The sequence below is a fragment of the Artemia sp. Qi Xiang Cuo genome, chromosome 19 (genome assembly GCF_049724085.1).
Source record: "Artemia sp. Qi Xiang Cuo chromosome 19, ASM4972408v1, whole genome shotgun sequence".
In the NCBI taxonomy this organism is placed as follows: Eukaryota; Metazoa; Arthropoda; class Branchiopoda; order Anostraca; family Artemiidae; genus Artemia; species Artemia sp. Qi Xiang Cuo.
This window is the reverse complement of record NC_142812.1, coordinates 29,492,450-29,512,249: the sequence shown is the minus strand read 5'-3', so window position 1 is coordinate 29,512,249 and position 19,800 is coordinate 29,492,450. Positions and strand designations below refer to the sequence as shown.

The following is a 19,800-nucleotide window of genomic DNA, read 5'->3' as shown; positions in this document are numbered from 1 at the left end:
TTCTAGCTCGTGAATTGGCGGAAATCTGATGTAAATTAAAGCTGGGATTTGAGAAAGACTGATCAAAACAAAAATTTTTGTGGTCAACAATGATCACGCTAGTGGCACACCGCCGCTCCTATTTTTTGCCCCCACCGCCGCAGACCTTCCCTTATTGGCACGGCGCCGGGTCTAGTTGTATAATAGAAACATCAAAACGAAAAATATAAGGCAGCGTCATTCGGCCAGGGGGAGGAGGGGGGCTGGCACCCCCTCTGCCCCCCTTATGGGTGCCCATGAGGGGATGTGTTTAGTTAAGTTTTTTTTTCAGTAATCGATATTAAATAAACAGGGCCTAATCCCACTCATTCTTCTAACCTAATACATAGTGACACATTGCATTTTTTTCGACACATCGCTATACTGACATCAGTTAGGGTATAATCTTAAATGATGAAACAAGTATTATAAACCAAAACCCGATAAGTGCGTATTTCACACTTGGTATTTGATTTCCACTCTGTTTGGTATTAAAGGCCATTGGAAGTCACTTTAATAATTGGAGGTTCAAAATCAAAACACGATAAATACGTATTTCACAAATCTGTTTGATTTTCACATAATTCGGTATTCCAAAAGGTTTTTGAAGTCATTAACTACAACTGCAAAACTACACTATATCATCATAATGGTTTCCAGTTCCTTACACAGTTCATATCAACAGATTTATGAACTTTTCAATTACAGACCTAGTTGAGGATTTTATATACCATTGACATAGAATGTAGCCATTTTTCTTTTAAATAACCCCTGATTCCTCTCTGCTCAACTGCATAAGTAAAAACTCTACGTATCTTAAATCAAACTACTAGCGTTAACTACTATGTTATCGAAATGTTTTTAGTGTTGCTTACTACAGACGCAGACTACAGACCCTCCTTACTTACACTTAGTTACTATTTGATCTATCTAAGGTTAATATTGCAATAAGCTAGTTCAAAAGATAGACAAAATAAGTAAATAAATCACAAATAGATAATGATTTCCATCAACACTGGTATTGAAGGGTTTTAAAGTAATTAATCATACACGCTAATTTAGATTTAGTGAAGGGCAGTGGGTCTCTTGGGTGGCTTTTTTTCATAAACGGTTATAGCAAAAGTTGAGAGAGGGGTCAGGCGATCCCATTTCCAGCAACCTAGTACCCTGTTTCAGAGGCGGCAAGAATAAGAAAATGCCAGACTACCATTTGCTGCCACGGTGTTCTTTGGATTCGTATTCTATCGGATCATCGGTATTCAAGATTGAATTTTTAAACAAAGGGATGAAACCATTAAAAATCTACTTCCAAGGGCGACTTGATGCATATAACGACAAGGGCACCGAATTATACAAAAACATTCCAAGTGATTCCTTGTTGGAATCTAAATCACAGAAAGATTTTAGTATCTATAATTGAAGGGGCCAAGCATAGTATATAGATACATACTGTATCTTTTGTCGATTTTTTAACCTTCAAAGATTATTCAAAGAGCAGCCTCAAATACCCAAGTATAAATCATCAATAGTTAAATGCAATAACATAAATTAGCTGCCCTAAAAGATTAAGCTACAATTTGAAATTTGAGGAGATTTGCCTTTACAGAAAGCATGAACCTACAAATATAGAATGTCAAGTTTGCGGAAAGCATCCAGCCCTACTACTACTGCTGCATCCGCTTATACCACGACAACTATCCCTAGAATTGTCCCTGCGACGACAATTTCAACACCAAAAATTTCTATAACGACTACTTGCAACCGGAATATTTTTCAAACCAAGACTTCTATCACAACAACTTTCTTTGATGGTTATACCTCCCTAAACTACCCTTAGCAGCACTACTCTTGCGACTGCTTCTCCAGCAATGCCAAACAGAGATTGCTACAAATGAAAACCAAAATCTAAAGGCAATAGACATCCCGATGAATAAATAAAAAACAAGATTCCAGGGAAAAAACCATCGATATAAAAATCTTTGGGTCATTTGATTTATACTATTTCAAAAATACCTTTGTTATTCTCACTATTTTCTTGCTTTACATCCTATTTAATTTCCAGTAAATAACGAACTACACTCTGATTCAGGGTTTAAAAATGACAGCAACACTATACTTGTTTGTGCTACTTTATGTTCATTTTAAGCTTGACTCGAATTCGACCTCAACAAACTGCGTCGTTTCATTATAATTCTATTTCGTTATCGGTTTCATTCCATCACTCTTGGCTATTTCTGTTCGTTTTAGGTTTGATATCTTGCATAAAATAATATATGCTCGTTTAAAGTTTTAAACTCGTTGATGAGTGTTTAATTGCTGGTAAAGGCTTTGCAAAATAGCTTTAACGTAGAAATGTGAACATTCCAGTCCAAAAATGAACAATAATACCCTTGAACATGACAGAAGGTTTGTTGGATTCACCGTCTTTTTGTCTAGCATCACAGGACCTAAATAGATCGCCAAATTTTTGTCGATCACCAGAAACCCAAAAACTTGCTATTACGTGGTATGTGAAGATCGCTAAGACAATACGATGGCCTATAGAGAAGGGGCATGTAAGGTCTGGCAAACATGTTTGATTTTGCGAGTGGCTACTACACGAGCCTAGTTTATTGCACAACAAGAAAGGCACTAAGACAATTTTATTGTCGAAGAAAAACGCAACGTTCCATCAACCCAGTTCAATATTTATAGGAACCTTGTTAATAAGGGCGTATCCAGGATTCTTATTAGGGGTATCTTTTCGGTGGGTGTGGGGGGGGGGGTAACTTGAAAAATATCATAAAAAAATTGTTTATATGCATTTTTTTTTTTACCTATTTACGAGTAAGAAACAATTTTCAGGCGGGGGGATGTCAAAGCCTGTAACCCCCCCCCCTCAGTATACGCCCTAGCTTATTGACCATTTCTGCATACGCCTTAGCTTATTGACCATTTTGGCATATCGGCCTATCTAACCTCCAAAATCCAAGTCTAATCTCATAAAAAAAAAAGGTCTTCCTCAAGTTAATGATTGAAGAAACCATGATAAATGTCAATGTTGACATCTGAGAATGGCCTGTTTTGAAAGAATTACAATTAGAGCACAACACTTAAGAAAGTGTGTCATTTGCTCTTCTTCTCACTTATTTCGTCATTTTTTAAATGAACCAGAATCGATTGCTTAGTTTCAAGGAAGTAAGGCATACAGCAAATTTTACCGAACAAAAAAATAATGAAGAAAAAATAATAAGAATAATCTAACATTGTGGAAAAAACGGTATAACTGAACTTTCAAAACTACTATCTTTGTTACAACTGTCTGGGCATCAAATCCACTAGGTGAACTTCCAGATTTGTTGATACTTTAGCATCCAGCACTCTATTTACTCTTGGCATAATATAAGGGGAAATTTATGTAAGGGTAATGTATAAGGGTAATGCATGTAAGGGGAAATTGTATGCCTCTTGGAGAACGTAGGAAATATTTAGGGAGGGATAGATTGAGGGATGGTCCTTACAGTTGCCCTATGTGTGCAGAGATGGATGAGTCTTTGTATCATTTTTTAGGGGAATGTAGGGAGTTGTGGGGTTGCACTAGGAAATATTTGGTAGGGAGGTCGGAGGGAGAGATTGGATTCTGGAAATTTCAAGAAATAGGTGTTACTTAAATATAAATAATGTTGGAAAGTTCGTCCGAATAGGTATGAGGTATCGTGATGATTTTCTTAAATAATCAGTTTTAGTGTCTTTTCAGTCTATGTTTTGTTGCTGTATTTTTTCGCTTTTTTTGTAAATGTCACCATGGCCCAATTGGGCTTTCGTGTGCATAAATCAAGGCCGTATCCAGGAAATTATTTCGGGGGGAGGGGGGGGGGGGTCTCCTCGGGTCCGACCTAATCCGTGTCTAACGGTAAAAGAAGACAATAGATAGGAACATACTATACTGTATATTGAAGTTAAGAAACGTAATAGTTACAAAATGAATTCACAGAACAAAATCAGTTCGACGTGTTTTTTGAGTTGCGAACATGTCAATAACTGTATCAGTGTCAATAGCAACACCCCTGTGCACTGCCAGTAACGCTAGACCTGTCAAACTTTCTTCATCGGTTGCATTTAGTAGCCTTGTCTTAAGCCGTCCCAAGGTAGAGAAAGTCCTTTCCGATGTAGCATTTGAAGCAGGTCAAGTAGCTACAATTGTAAGAAGATGGCTGATGTTTGGAAAGAAATCAGCATTGTACGCATCAAGTGCGGCCAAAGCCGATATTGGTTTTTTTTTGTTGTTAACGCTCTGCCACTTCGTTTTCCACAATTTAAGTTCGTGGCTTAGGGCATCTGGCTCTGGTAAAAGGTTGGAATAAATATCAGTATTCTCACTGATTTCTGCGTCAGGCAAGTTTCTTTTGTCTAAGTTCGCAGGTATGAAGCCACTTAAAGTTGTCAAAATTGTACGGTGCACCGTAAATTTCTCCTTCAGTTCTGACATGAAGTAGTCCATGAATGGAACGTATATGGAAGCTCTGTACGCTTCTTTCAGCGAACCGATTTCATAGTGGTCGTTTCGAAGACGACCAACTCTTGGAAACATCAATTCTATCTTCAGATCTCTGGCAAAATCTTCAATTTTTGAATACAACGAGTCGAACGAAGAATCTGCGTCTTCGCGTAGGCCCACAACTGTCTGGATCACAGTTTCAACGTGGTCGCATGCAAGCGCCAAGTCACAGTAAACAGCTTGAAGAACTTTACAGAGCGGAAACGTAAGACCAAAGAGTTCTTTTGCTACGAATAAACTGGTCAGTAACTGTCCTTGCTCCATTGAGCTTGCTAACTGATGGGCCTTTGCGGAAGTCTCAGCATTCGCGTTTCCTTCTTGAAGCTCTTCCAGTGCTTCAAAAATTGGCTTATAGAGCTCCACAGGGCGGTTAACGGCATAGTGCCCCTCCACCCACCGTGTTTCACAAAGGGTAATGAGAGTAGTTTTTCTAGATTCTGGCATGCATTGTCGAATTCTGTCTTTGAGAACCTGGGTACGGGAGGGGGATGAGTCAAAAAAAGTTGCAGATCAGAGATATTGTCCCAAAACACGTTTTCAATGACTGGAATGGAGCAAGCTAAAGCGATCACCAGGTTGAGTGTAGGTGCTCCACAGTGGACATAAATTACTCATGGATACTTCTGTCTAATCCAAGCTTGAGTGCCTCTCAGACCCAGCTGCTCCGTCATATTCCTGTCCTACAAGCTTGCTCAAATCCAAACCATGGTTTTTCAAAATTTCTAATATTGTGGTGGCCAGACATTGTCCGGTTAAATCTGATACGAAGACAAACCCAAGAAAGTCTTCACAAAAAGCTCTGTTTGAAACATACCGAACACAAATGGACAGCTGGTCTGTGTTCCTTATGTCAGATGTTTCATCCGCTAAAACCAAATAGCACACACATTCGTTTACCCTTTTAACTATATCAGCTTCAATCATCTTTCCACAAACACCAATAAGCTGATTTTGCACAACTGGGGACAGGTACATCCCATTTCCCACACTTTTTTCAATATGCTTTTTCAGCTCGTCATTATCACCATATCGCATTCTCATTCTCAAAAGAACACGAAAATTTCCATCGTTTAAAGCTGGTTCTTTTTCTTCGGGACGCTGAGAACCGTGATCATTCGTATCACGAAGGGCTAGCTGCTGTCGACCACAAAAAAACAATTGTTTCTACAACCGGTTTGAGTCTCATGCGATTTTCTTTTCGAGCATCATCTAACTTGAAGAGAATATTGTCTTGCTTGCCTTTCTGTACGGCTACAGAGCCCTCCGCAAGTACAGCATTTCCTATATGGAAATTCAATTAACTGTGACAAGCGAAAACTCCAATCGCGTCTTTCCACGCTGTAAATGGTTTTAGGACCAGTGCTCCAAGCCTTTGGTGATTTCCTTTACCGGAGCATTCAGCTACAAAGATTACACAGTATTTGCAGAAAGCAACCTTAAATTTATCCGAGTACACAAGCCACGGAAAACGAGATATCCAGCTTCTCTGAAACCTTAAATTACGTTTGCCTCATGCTGGAAATAAGTAGCTCTCGTCTGGCAGCCACGGAGATTCAAGTAGTTGCAACTTCGCAGTAAAGTCTAAATCACAGGCCCTGTTGACAGCTTGTCCAATGTAGTTTTGTGTGATATGAAGATGGTTGCTGCCTTGGGAAGTCTCCTGCGTTGACGAATCGTCACGCAGGATATATACATCAAAATAGGATAATTGGTATTTCCGAAAAGAGGTTCTGAGAGGTAAGTCAATAAACTAATAATTTCAAGCGTTTAATCTAGAATAATTTTAGTAATAACTATATTGATGCATAACTTCTTATAATAAGATTCTTAGCTATTCATTGATATATACAATTCTTCTCAATTCCTCTTTGGTAACAAGATGTGAGAATTTTAGTTTTACATAATTTTGCTCAATCGGATACTGGTCTTTTACCCTAACGCACCGGTTCCGAGATTCGCATTCTGGCTCTGGCTGCCGGATATCGAAGCTTTCTATTGCGGGCCTTTTCCCTTTAAAGAATCAAATTAAATGGTTATCCGCTTGTCGCTTTCTCATTGTTTCAGTGTTAGATGGAAACTGACCTTGGAGTGGATTGCACCAGCTAAGAGAAGGCTGAGCTGAAGAAGAAGATATGCTGCCTAATCCTAATAATTGACTCTATTGTTCACTCAACGGCAAATAGTTGAAGCTAAGCCGGTAATTAAAGTGACCTAGTGATTTGGTAAGCTTTGAATATGCGAGTTTCATAAAGAGGTCAAAGTGTTGAAAAAAGCAATTTCCTCGGACATTTCGGGGGGGGGACACTATATCATATATATATATATATATATATATATATATATATATATATATATATATATATATATATATATATATATATATATATATATATATATATATATATATATATATATATATATATATATATATATATATATGACAAAGATTAAATTCCCCTATAAGTTGGCCTTAGAATAGTTGATTTTTTAGAAGTCAACTTAACTAGCCATTTGGAAATGTATCTAAATCCAATTACCTTATTCAAACATAGAAAAAAGAAAAGACATCATAAACACATTGAAAACTTTCAAACATAACACACTTATTTGACAGATGGACAATTCTACTAATTGTAGACTACGGGAGGTTGGAGGAGCAGCAATATCACCCTTATTAGAGTTTCCGTTCCTATTTTAAAAGTTCACTCCTTTCTTATGCATGATCTTACTGGGCGGTTTCACATAAATTTTGAATGAAAAAAAAAACTTGCAGAAAGCTTACCTCATCAGCAGGGACTAAGCCCTCTACTCCAGGATCTCCTCTCGGTGGGTATGCTCCTTGCTTTTTAAGGGTATCTTCATAGAATTTTTTGTTCCCAAGAGCTCTCTGATGATATGGCACAAGACGCAATAACTCATTAGTGTAGAGAAGGGCTTGGTGTATGTTGCCTGCAACAATATTTTGTGGTAGAAGTTTTATTGTTCAAGTTTTAAAATTGAATGGCAAGTTGAAAAATGCACTTCCACTAGAAGATAAGAAATATTGACTGCCCTTTCCCTGCCCCCCCCCCCCTGTTTAGGATTGTGACACCTCTGACTAGGGGTTTAGCCAGAACAACAAATATGGTTTCAATTAACGGAAACACAGGGGAGGGGGTGGCAAAACACATTTTTCAAAATCGGGGGGGGGGCAATTTTGCACCTGTTTTTTTTCAATTTTTCAACGAAAATGCCAATACAGAATATCTTTCAAATATATAGAAGAGGCAAAAAATATTAGAGGACAAATACCCCCCCCCCCCAATTCCCGCTACTAAAATGGGAGGCTTAACCAACAAAAAATTTGCACGTAGTCACAATATAATCAAACAGTACAGTCCTTCTATGCTATTCAAATGGAGGCAATATTGACTCCATAGACCCTCGCATGGCTAGGACATTCGGGTAAAAATCGATAGGGATGTGGAAGGTAATATCTTCTAATATAAAATATTTAAATCTGGCAAATCTTTGCGAGGACAGCTCTTTAATGGTGTTGCAGATTTTCAAGGATACAAAGACACAAACCTCATGAAGAAAGTATTCTCATATTTCTTGTTAACTGCCGATTCCTTTTAGTAAGAAATTTAACCATTATTTAGAACCCCCCAATAACATAACCCCCGACCCACCCACCCCCCTACTACCGGGAAAAATCCCCCCTGAAAACGTCTGTATACTTCCCAATAACCAATACTATATGTTAACATTGGGTAAAGTTCATAACTTTCAGCCCTCCCCCCAGGGACTTCGGGAGATTAAGTCATCCTACAGGACATATTTATCATATTTTCGACCATGCTGAACAAAATGGCTATCTCAAAATTTGATCGGGTGACTTTGGGAAAAAAAATTAGCGTGGGAGGGGGCCTAGTTGCCCTTCATTTTTTTTGGGTCACTTAAAAAGGGCACTAGAACTTTTAATTTCTGTTCGAATAAGCCCCCCCCCCACGATATTCTAGGACCACTGGGTCGATACGATCACCCCTAAAAAAAAAAAAAAAAAAAAAAAAAAAAAAAAAAACACGCATCCGAGATATATCTTCTAGCAAAAAATACGAAATTCTATATTTTTGTAGATAGGAGCTTGAAACCTCCGCAGTAGGGTTCTCTGATACGCTGAATATGATGGTGTAATTTTCATTAAGGTTCTATACCTTTTAGGGGCTCTTTCCCCCTTTCTTCGAAAATCAGTCAAATTTTCTCAGGCGCGTAACTTTTGATAGGTAGGACTAAACTTGATGAAACTTATATATTTGAAATCAGCATTAAAATCTGATTCTTTTGATGTATCTATTGGTATCAAAATTCCGTTTTCTACAGTTTCGCTTACCATTGAGCCGGGTCGCTCCTTACTTACAGTTCGTTACCACGAACTGTTTGATTATATCAAATAGTAGTACATCGAATATAAAGACTGGTCATTGGCTTTGCATTTTTCAAACAGTTCGTGGTAACATGGAGCGACTCCGCCCAAAAGCAATCGATTACGATTTGAAAACAGTAGATACATCAAAATAATTTATTTATGCTAATTCCAAATATATAAAGTTCATTAAGTTTAATGTTACCTATGAAAAGCTACGAGCCTGAGAAAACTCGCCTGATTTCTGAAAAAAGGGGGAAACATCCGTAAAAATCAAGAGATATTACTGCAAATCATACCATGAGATTCAGCATATAAGAGAACCCAGCTGTAGAGGTATCAAGGTCCTATCAACAAAATATGGATTTTTTTTCAGAAGAAAGATCACAGATGCATGTTTTTTTTGGGTTTTTTTTTCAGGGATGATTGCATCAAACCAATGGTTCAAGAAGATCGGGAGATGGCTCATTCAAACGAAAATCAAAAGTTTCAGTGCTCTTTTAAAGTGATCAAAATGATTGGAGGCTACTATCCCCCCTCCCACGCCCCCTTTTCCCCAATGGCATCCAACCAAAATTTTGAGATAGCCAGTTGATTCAGCATAGCTGAAAGATCCAATAACTATGCCTTTGAGAGGGGCATGGCCCCCAAAGTCTTTGGGGAAAGGACTGTAAGTCACGCAATTTGCCCATTGTTTACATATAGTATTTGCTATTGGGAAACATACGAAGATTTTCTTTTGAGAGGAGGGGAATTCCACTGGGAAAACTTTCCACGGAAAAAAAAAAAGTTTTTTCAACTGAAAGGAGGAGCAACATTAGAACTTAAAACAAACAAAAAATATTCCGTATATGAGGGGCTACCCCTTCCTCTTCCCCAGGGGCGAATCTACGATATTTTCGTTGGGGGGGGGGGGCAAGAGGGGTCTAATTTCGGATATTCAAGGAACATGGGCTATATAATAATTTGTTTTCCACATTACTGGGGGACAACTGCCCCCCCCCCTTGCCCCTCCCAAACGACACCCCTGCTCATCCCTCGCTCTTTACGCTAAAGTTTGACTTTTTGTCACAATTCTTTAAGAAAGAGTACTCAAACACAAGGGCCGCTGAATTTTGAATGAAAAGTATTCTCAAAGAACTTCGAGACTTTGGCGTAAAGAGCAAAGGTTGAGAAAGACCTCCCGCATATACGGAGTAATATCTTTTCTTTTTAAGTTTTAATATTGCTCCTTGTTTTGACTGAAAATACTTGTTTTTTCATTTAATTTCTGGCCGTTCTTTTAAATTATACCAGGAAATCCTTTTCCCTCGCCCCATCAGAGGCAACGCTGTAGTGTTGCCTGTAGTAAAGGCCATACGACTCCAATGTTTTATTATTTTTTTTCCAGAGGCACTTCATATGGAAGGGGTCGTTGTAGAAGCTTCAAAGGGGGCTCATTCGATTGGAAATCGAGAGTTCTAGGGCCCTTTTTAATAGTCGAAAATGATTGGAGGGCAACTAGCCCCCCCCCGTGCCCATTATTCCCCCAAACACATCCAATAAAAATTTTGAGATAGCCATTTTGTTCAGCGTAGTTGATTTCCATATAGAAAATATGTTTTTGAGGAGGATACTCCCCCACAACCCTCGGGGCAAGGGTGTTAAGTTATGCCCTGGGGGCATATAAGGTTTTTATAGAAGGCGTTGTCGTAGAAACTTCAACAAGCTCATTCGATTGGAAATTAAAGAGCTAGTGCCCTTTTTAATAGTCGAGAGTGATTGGAGTGTAACTAGCCCCCCCCCCATGCCCATCATTCCCCCAAACACATCCAATCAAAATTGTCTGATAGCCATTTTGTTCAGCGTAGTTGATTTCCAGACAGAAAATATATTTTTGAGGAGGACACTTCACCAATACCCTCAGGGCACGGGGTTTAAGTTGTGCCCTGGGGGTATATAAGGTTTTTATAGAAGGCGTTGTCGTAGAAAATTCCAAACATGCTCATTCGATTGGAAATTAAAGGGCTAGTGCCCTTTTTAATAGTAGAAAGTGATTGGAGTATAACGAGCCACCTTCCCCCCCCCCCCACGCCCATCATTTCCCCAAACACATCCTATCAAAAGTTTCAGATAGCCATTTTGTACAGCGTAGATGATTTCCTAATAGAAAATGTTTTGAGAAGGACACTCCCCCAAAACCCTCAGGGCAAGGGTTTTAAGTTAGGCCCTGTGGGCAGTTAAGGTTTTTATAGAAGGTGTTGTCTTACAAATCTCAAAAACGGCTCATTCGATTGAAAATTAAAGGACTAGTGCCCTTTTTAATGGTCGAAAGTGATTGGAGTGCAACTAATCCCCCCCCCCCACGCCCATCATTTCCCCAAACACATCAAATCAAAATTTTGAGATAGCCATTTTGTTCAGTGTAGTTGATTTCCAGATAGAAAATATTTTTTGAGGAGGAGACTCCCCCAGAACCTTCAGGGCAAGGGTTTTAAGTTATGCCCTGGGGGCATATAAGGTTTTTATAGAAGGCAGTGTCGTAGAAACTACGAAAAAGGCTAATTCGATTGGAAATTCAAAGGGATAGTGCCCTTTTTAATAGTCGAAAGTGATTGGAGGGCAACTAGCCCCCCCCCCACGCCCATCATTCCCCCAAACTCATCCAATCAAAATTTTGAGATTTTGTTCAGCGTAGTTGATTTTGCATAGTTGATCAGCGTAACCATTTTGTTCAGCGTAGTTGATTTTCTGATAGAAAACATATTTTGAGGAGGACAATCCCCCAAAACCCTCAGGGCAAGGGTTTTAAGTTATGCCCTGGGGGCATATAAGGTTTTATAGAAGGCGTTGTCATAGAAACTTCAAAAAAGGCTCATTCGATTGGAAATTAAAGGGCTAATGCTTTTTTTAATAGTTGAAAGTGATTGGAGTGCAACTAGCCCCCCTCCCCACGCCCATCCTTCCCCCAAACACAACAAATCAAAATTTTGAGATAGCCATTTTGTTCAGCGTAGTTGATTTCCATATAGAAAATATGTTTTTGAGGAGGACACTCCCCCAGAACCTTCAGGGCCAGGGTTTTAAGATATGCCCTGGGGGCATATAAGGTTTTTATAGAAGGCGTTGTCGTAAAAACTTAAAAAAAAGGCTCATTCGATTGGAAATTCAAAGGGCTAGTTCCCTTTTTAACATTCAAAAGTTATTAGAGGGCAACTCGCCCCCCCCCCCGGCGCATCATTTCAACAAACCCATCCAATCAATATATGGAGATTAGTATTTTGGTAAGGGGTGTTTATTTCCAGCTATAAATTATAATTTTGAGGAGGACACTCCCCCACTACCCTCAGGGAAGGGGGTTTAAGTTATGCCCTGGGGGCATATAAGGATTTTATTGAAGGCGTTGTCGTAAAAACTTCAAAACAGGCTCAGTCCATTGGAAATTCAAAGGGATAAAGCCCTGTTTAATAGTCAAAAGTCATTGGAGGGCCACTAGCCCCCCCCCCCTACGCCCATTCCCCCAAACACATCCAATAAAAATTTTGAGACAGCCATTTTTGTTCAGCGTAGCTGATTTCCAGATTGAAAATACATTTTTGAGGAGGACACTCCCCCACAGCCCTCAGGGCAAGGGTTTTAAGTTATGCCCTGGCGGCATATAAGGTTTTTATAGAAGGCGTTGTCGTAGAAACTTCAAAACAGGCTGATTCAATTGGAAATTAAAGGGCTAGTACCCTTTTTAATATTCGAAAGTGATTGAAGGGCAACCAGCCCCCCCCCCCCTAATGCCTATCATTTCCCCAAACACATCCAATCAAACTTTTAAGAAAGCCATTTTGTTCAGCGTAGCTGATTTCCAGATAGAAAATATGTTTATGAGGAGGACGCTCCCCTATAGCCCTCAGGGCAAGAGTTTTAAGTTATGACCTTGGGGAATATAAGGTTTATATATTTTATATAAGGCGTTGTCTTAGAAAATTCAAAACAGGCAAATTCAATTGGAAATTCAAAGGGCTAGTGCCCTTTTTAATAGTCGAAAGTGATTGGAGGGCAACTATCCCCCCCCACGCCCATCATTCCCCCAAACACATCCAATCAAAATTTTGAGATAGCCATTTTGTTCAGCGTAGTTGATTTCCCGATAGAAAATATGTTTTTGCGGAGGACCCCCACAAACCTCAGGGCAAGGGTATTAAGTTATGCCCTGGGGGCATATAAGGTTTTTTATAGAAGGCGGTGTCGTAGAAACTTCAAAACAGGCTCATTTGAATGTAAATTCAAAGGGCTAGTGCCCTTTTTAATAGTAAAATGTAATTTGAAGGCATATAACCCCTCTCTCACGGCCATGTTGCCCCCAAACACATCCAATGAATATTTTAAGACATCCATTTTGTTCAACGCAGTTTTAAGTTGTGGAAATTATGTCTTTGAGGATTACAACTCCCCCAAAGCCCTCAGGGCCAAGGTTGCAATTTAAGGATTCTCCGAATCCTTCATATTATTTCTTATGGAAGGGATGCTCGTATAAACTTTAGAGAGGGCTCATTTGATTGAAAATTGAAAATTCTTGTTCACTTTTTAAGAGTCAAAAGAGATTGAAGGGCAACTAGCCCCTCTCTCTCCTCCACGCCCTAAATGCATCAGATAAAAATTTTGAGATAGAAATTTTGTCAAAATAGTTCAAAGTTCTGATAAAAAAAAACTCCGGTCTCAACACAGCCCCCCAGGACCTGGGGGTAGATATTTTAAGTAATGTCATGAGGCATAACACATTAAAGTGGACTATTCTTCCCTTGTATGTTGTTTTTTATGGGAAGAATAAAGTGGAAATACAAAATATCTGATCACATACATGGCTTTTATATATGTTATATCATAGGTGGAACATTTCTGTGGTACACAAGATCATATTTAGGTTAATTCCAAACAGCCGTGATCCCTTTGTGTCAGCAAGTGAAATGGTATAAACCCCGTTATTGGAGCTATTTTTTCAATAAATTAATTGTTGTCAATTGCTTTCCACAATTTATGCAAGCTGTCTATTGTTCATATATAAGTTTTTTATCAAAGAGTTTATCGTATAGAAGCTAAAAATTTCCTCACTCGATTTCAACTGAAAGTTATAGATCCGTTTTTTAAAATCTATAATAATCGGACAGTAAGTACACCCCCTCATGCCATAAAAACTTGAAACTTTTTGCAATCAAAAACGAACAAAAATTAATTTTTAAAAAAACTTTCCGAAAAATAAGTTTTTCAAAGAAAAGCAAAGGCCATTTTAAACTTAAGCTCAGGAGATACAAATACCTGTTAAATTTCAAACTCAAAACGACCAGAAATTACTATTAAAGAATAAATGAAACCCAAAACGAACAGAAATTAAATAAACAATCATAGCAAAATAAATACAACAAGTAATAATATAAATGAATAAATAGATCTTAAAGCGAGTAATGCTTAGATTGAATATGAAAATCAAGCTCAAAACGAAAACAAATATTTTGCTATTAAAGTATAAATGAAACTTGAAACGAACAGAAATTAAATGAACAATCAATGCGAACAAATATACGATATATATTAATGTAAATGAATAAATAAATCTTAAAATGAGTGAAACTTAAATTGAATATACAAATCAAGTTTGAATCGAATAAAAATAACTACAAACAAGAGTTTGGGTATCGTCTCACTGCAGAAGCCTAAAACCTACTGCGCCATTGGCGCTTTACTGAAAACGAATTATATTACAAATATGTTCTTTTGTACTTAATATTGAAAATAAATATTAAAATTACAGTAAAATTTTGAACTGATGAGCTTTTAGCAATTAATATCATTATGCATCAAATATTCAGTTTAATTTATTAGTTCTTTTCAAGATTTGTCAAGACAAATAGTTTCACTACACGCAAAATTTGGATACTGCCCCCTTCTTTAACTGTAAAAACCTAAAGCCTTCTGCGTCATTGGTGCTTCACTGAAAATGAATTACTCGTACATTACAAATTTATTATCTTCCAGTTCTTACAGCATTGAAAATGAAAATTAAATTACAGTGAAAAAAAAATCTTTAACTCATGGATCTTTCAACAATTAATTTCATTATATATCTAATATTCAATTTGATTTTGTTTATACTTTCCAAGACTGTTCAAGACTCATATAGTTTTGCCATTTTTTTTAACTAATTGTGTTAGTTCGTTATGAAAACATTCTATGGCTTCTAGGCATTTCTATTTGAGCGGAAAACTGCACCTCAAACTTTGTGGAACATGCATTTTCTTGCATGAAACACTAAAATATAATAAAATGTCAAGTTTCGGAGTGTTCCACCACTCGCAAGCAAGTGCCATTCGTATTTTTGAATCCGCATGGTCAATTTAGGGGGTGGCGGGTAGGCTAATTCTCGCAACAGCCCCATTCCGTCGTGGTATGGTTCACATTTTCAACACCTGGCGTCCGGACTATCATATAATCTACCAAGCATACAACTACCCGAAATCAGTATCAATAAATAAATGAAACCCAAAACGAACAAAAATTAAAATAAATATTAGAGTCAAACTCAAAACAAGCATAAATTAATGTGAGTAGGGTTCAAAACCCCTATGCTTTCTAAAAGCCAGAATATAATTTGTACTTTACTGAATAAAAAAATTCAAAAGAGTTTACTGAAAAAAAAATGTGCATTGTCAATTTAATATACATATGCTGATATTTATTCCCAAAAATCTTAATTAATTTTTGATTTCTTAAAGTTATAAAAGTGAAAATATTTCAAAGAATTGTTTTCAGTAAAGCGCCAATGACACAGTAGGTTTTAGGCTTCTGCAGTGAGACGATATCCAAACTCTTGTTTGTAGTTATTTTTATTCGATTCAAACTTGATTTGCATATTCAATTTAAGTTTCACTCGTTTAAGATTTATTTATTCATTTACATTAATATATATTGTATATTTGTTCGCATTGATTGTTTATTTAATTTCTGTTCGTTTTAAGTTTCATTTATACTTTAATAGCAAACTATTTTTTTTCGTTTTAAGCTTAATTTTTATATTCAATTTAAGTATTACCCGATGTAAGGTTTATTTATTCATTTATATCATTACCCTTTGTATGTTTTTTGCTATAATTGTTTATTCCATATATGTTCCTTTTGGGTTTCATTTATTCTTTAATAGTAATTTCTGGTCGTGTTGATTTTTAAATTTAACAGGTATTTGTATATCCAGAGCTTAAGTTTAAAATGGCCTTTACTTTTCTTTGAAAAAATTATTTTTCGGAAAGTTTTTTTTAATTAATTAATAAAAAATGACTGCTTTATCATATGTTACGATAGTATAATAGCTGATATGCTCGTATTTAGCATATGGGTATATTATCAGGGACAAAAGTGAAAACCATAAAACAAATTAAACATGGCAAAAGCAATATTTGATTAACACCTAAGAAAGTGAAAATGCAATCATACACGACATATAAAAGGATCTATAAATTTACATTATCCTCTTCCAAGTAAAACAGCTCTGACGCTATGCAAACTTAAACTTCATATAAATGGACTAATCATGACATCTAAAGGATTATTGACACAACCCTGCTTCACCACATTGGTGAAAGTTATTTGCATTGCAGGCCAGAATGCTTGAATTTATTACGGATAGGGGGGGATTAAAGTTTTTAAACAAGCTAAAAATGGAATGACTGAATTACATGAAAAAAGAGGTCTTGTTGACAATCACTAGAGTCTCAAGATTTCGAGAAGGAGACATTACTGACATAATGGCAGAAAAATAAATAAATAGTTGGCTTAAAATCTGTTTTTTTTGCATTTTCTCCCCTCATTGCTCCAAGGAAAACTCTTCACGACCCCCCCCCCCCGGGGGGGGGGTCATACATCCATTATGTTGAATGTATATGCACCTGTGGTCACAAGCCCACCAACGCCTAGCACAGGTCAAGGACACTTGTGCTGCCGTTTTCACGAAGAAAGGTAGGCAAACCTACATAAATTCTTCCAGATGAGCAGGGATTTGGAATTTTTTTTGTCAGAAAAGTGTTACATTTTTCAAAGCAACACAAAACTTTACACTTCGTGGTAGTTACAGAGAAGTATGGGGAGCAAATAAATCCCGACGAAGAAAGTTTTAGGACAGAGCATGGTAAAATTCAAGAAGATCTGGAAATGTGAGCCTAGATGGCACCGATTTTGAAGCATCAGATGAATCCACTCACATTATGAAATAAAATAAAAGGCATTTAATATATATACATATATTACACTGTGTGTGTATTCACTTTTTTCTTTAAAATCGCTTAAAGGTGAACATTATTCTACTGTTATTTTTCTTGTATGACGAGGAACTAGAAAATTTCTACATTATAGAAAATCAAAGTGCTGGATAGGACACGTTTGTGTTTGGATGGCCGATCGGGCAGAACCCTTTTTTGCAATACAATCGTTTTTTTTCTTAACCCTTTGATGCCTGAATATTGAAAAAAAAGAGGAAAAAATTCCGCGCCTGTTTCTGTGCTTTATTTAAGGTCATTCCACGACGAAAATGTCAAGAAAAAAATTTTATTGATGAAAGTGAAGAAACTACGGAATGGTTCCCAGAGGCAACATCCGGCAGTAACAGTACATATTGACACATCGCCTAGCTAGTGTGGTAAGATAGGAAACAGTTTCTGTTTGGCGTGAAACACAAAGCCACTTCGTACTTCACAGACTTCACCTTGGAGTGGGCTTGAACACAACCTCGGCACCTCTGTTTGCTGTCTGTCCAAGCTGGAAAGGGCTCCTGGCCGTCGAGTCTCGTTGAATCTGGTGGGCGGCAACTATGCTTTCCTTTCTTTTAGGATAGAGCTTCGTTGAGTGGTCTACCTCTCTTAGGTGTCGGTGAGGATGCACCAGACAGTAAGGCGCGTGCAACGTCCGTTTTCAACTGCAGCAAGTTCATGGGCTTTTGTCCAGTAGGAAGACACCTGCGATATAGGATCTACCCATTTACAATGGAAAGGTCAAACAAGAAAAAGACAATTCGCATGTACCACTTGTTTCGAGACTTGAAGTCAATTCTGTACAGCTCTATCAGCATATCGGCAAGATCAACACTACCCATAAAGCGATTGTATTCCTTCACGCAGTGTGGTCTCTTCATTTCTATATACTCTTCTCGCTTGCTATCCCACCTCTCACAGGTATCTTCAGGATCCACAGCTGTATAGGTTTATATCAAGAGAACCCGCTTATTATCAAACCACTTCACCACTACAACATTTGACTGCGTTTCCACCTGCCAGTCATACGAGCCTCTTCCTTGTGCTTTCATTTTGCTATCTAGTTCCAAAGCGCAACCTTTTAACCTGTTTACTCTAACTGTAGCCAGTGTAAGTATACCCTGGTCATGTAGGGTCTGGGCCAGGTCTAGTGACGAAAACCAGTTGTTGTAAAAGAGCTTATAGTTCATGTGGTTTGGGATTCCCCTCGCAAGTCGGAGGACAAAGTCAGCACCAACCCCCAAATCGCTTATATCAACTGATCTCTTGCCGGTGTACATTACTAAATCATACACAAATCCACTTATTCCCGCTCTGGAGATGAACTTGTATCTCCACTTATGTGGTTTTTTCAGATTGTACTGCTTCAGCGATATTCGCTGCTTCGTTAGAACTATTTGCTCATCAATGACCTGGTGTTCTTCCGGGTGTCTCTTCATGAAGTTGGCTCGAACCTTCTCTATCAAGGGACAAACTTTATGAATCTCGTCGTAACCAGAGTCTCCCTGAGGCTTTTGTGATACATTGTCATTGAAATGCAAATACTTCTTTATCAGTTCAAATCTGTCACGTGACATAGCATCGGCTATCATGGAGTAACGAGTTTCGTTTGACCAGTAGCTGCGATAGGAGGGCATTTTCACTATTCCTGTAGACGCAAAGACTCCCAGGAAACACTCAATGTCAGCCGAAGAAACGCCTAACTGCTTGCCATCTTTCTGAATTGCATATATATTCGTCTGATCGCGTATGTGACTTACTACTTCTATATCGGAAAACAACCTGACATATTTCAATGGGGTCTTGCCACTCGTTTCTTGGTCGACTTGAAGCTGATCTTTCCACAGAATGTCTGGTGGGATAAAATCTACTTTCCTCTAAGCAATGTCTCGTCATCTCATTGGTTTGGAAGTAGGATTACTTGAGGCTTGTTGTGGTCGGGTTTCTTCACCTCCATTAGCTTGAGACTTTTCTGACTGTCACAGTCGTTGGGCTCAAGTCGGCCGGTTTATATTTCAGCTTCGAGCAGTTCTTCTAAAACTTCGTCAGGAGGAACATACTGCGGATCAGATGGGTCTTCAACTTCTCTTGGCAGGTCTTCCAGGTCAGAAGTATCATCTGGACAAAGAACAAAATTCACAGCTTGTGCCAATGAAATTTGGCGTGAAGGTAGTTTCTTCATAATTGTAGAGCACTCATCTTCCGCTGTTTTTGGGGCAGTTGATGTAACTTCGTCCATTGCAACCCTAGAAAAGACATATTCGTTGAAAAACTTAGTCAATCTTACTAATTGTATCTACAGGAAATTTCGTAATTTAGCTACAGAAAGTTTAGTATTTTACTATTGACAATACTATTGGATGGTTCCTCAGAGGTACAGATCCTATTTAGCATGGTCGAACCATCAGAAATTATAATAGTGGCGTAAAAACAGTGGTTACGGGATATCTTAGCATATCACACTCTATATACTTTCAGTCGCCTGAAAAGTTCCCATTTCTGAAGGATGGTTCCTCTAGGAACCACGATTTTTAGGGCCCCTCCCTTCCCTTAATTTTTACACTATCGATGCAAAT

At 38.0% G+C, this 19,800-nt stretch overlaps 1 protein-coding gene across 3 annotated transcripts in view; it reads right to left on the bottom strand.

Moving 5' to 3' along the window:
* The window catches only part of PH4alphaEFB (prolyl 4-hydroxylase subunit alpha-1), a 157,228-nt gene that overhangs the window by 66,394 nt on the left and 71,034 nt on the right, over positions 1–19,800 (bottom strand). For all 3 annotated transcript variants that reach the window (XM_089104754.1, XM_089104756.1, XM_089104755.1), the window contains exon 6: positions 7,338–7,504. In XM_089104754.1, coding sequence (XP_088960880.1) covers positions 7,338–7,504 — 167 coding nt within the window. The remainder of the gene's footprint in view (positions 1–7,337; positions 7,505–19,800) is intronic.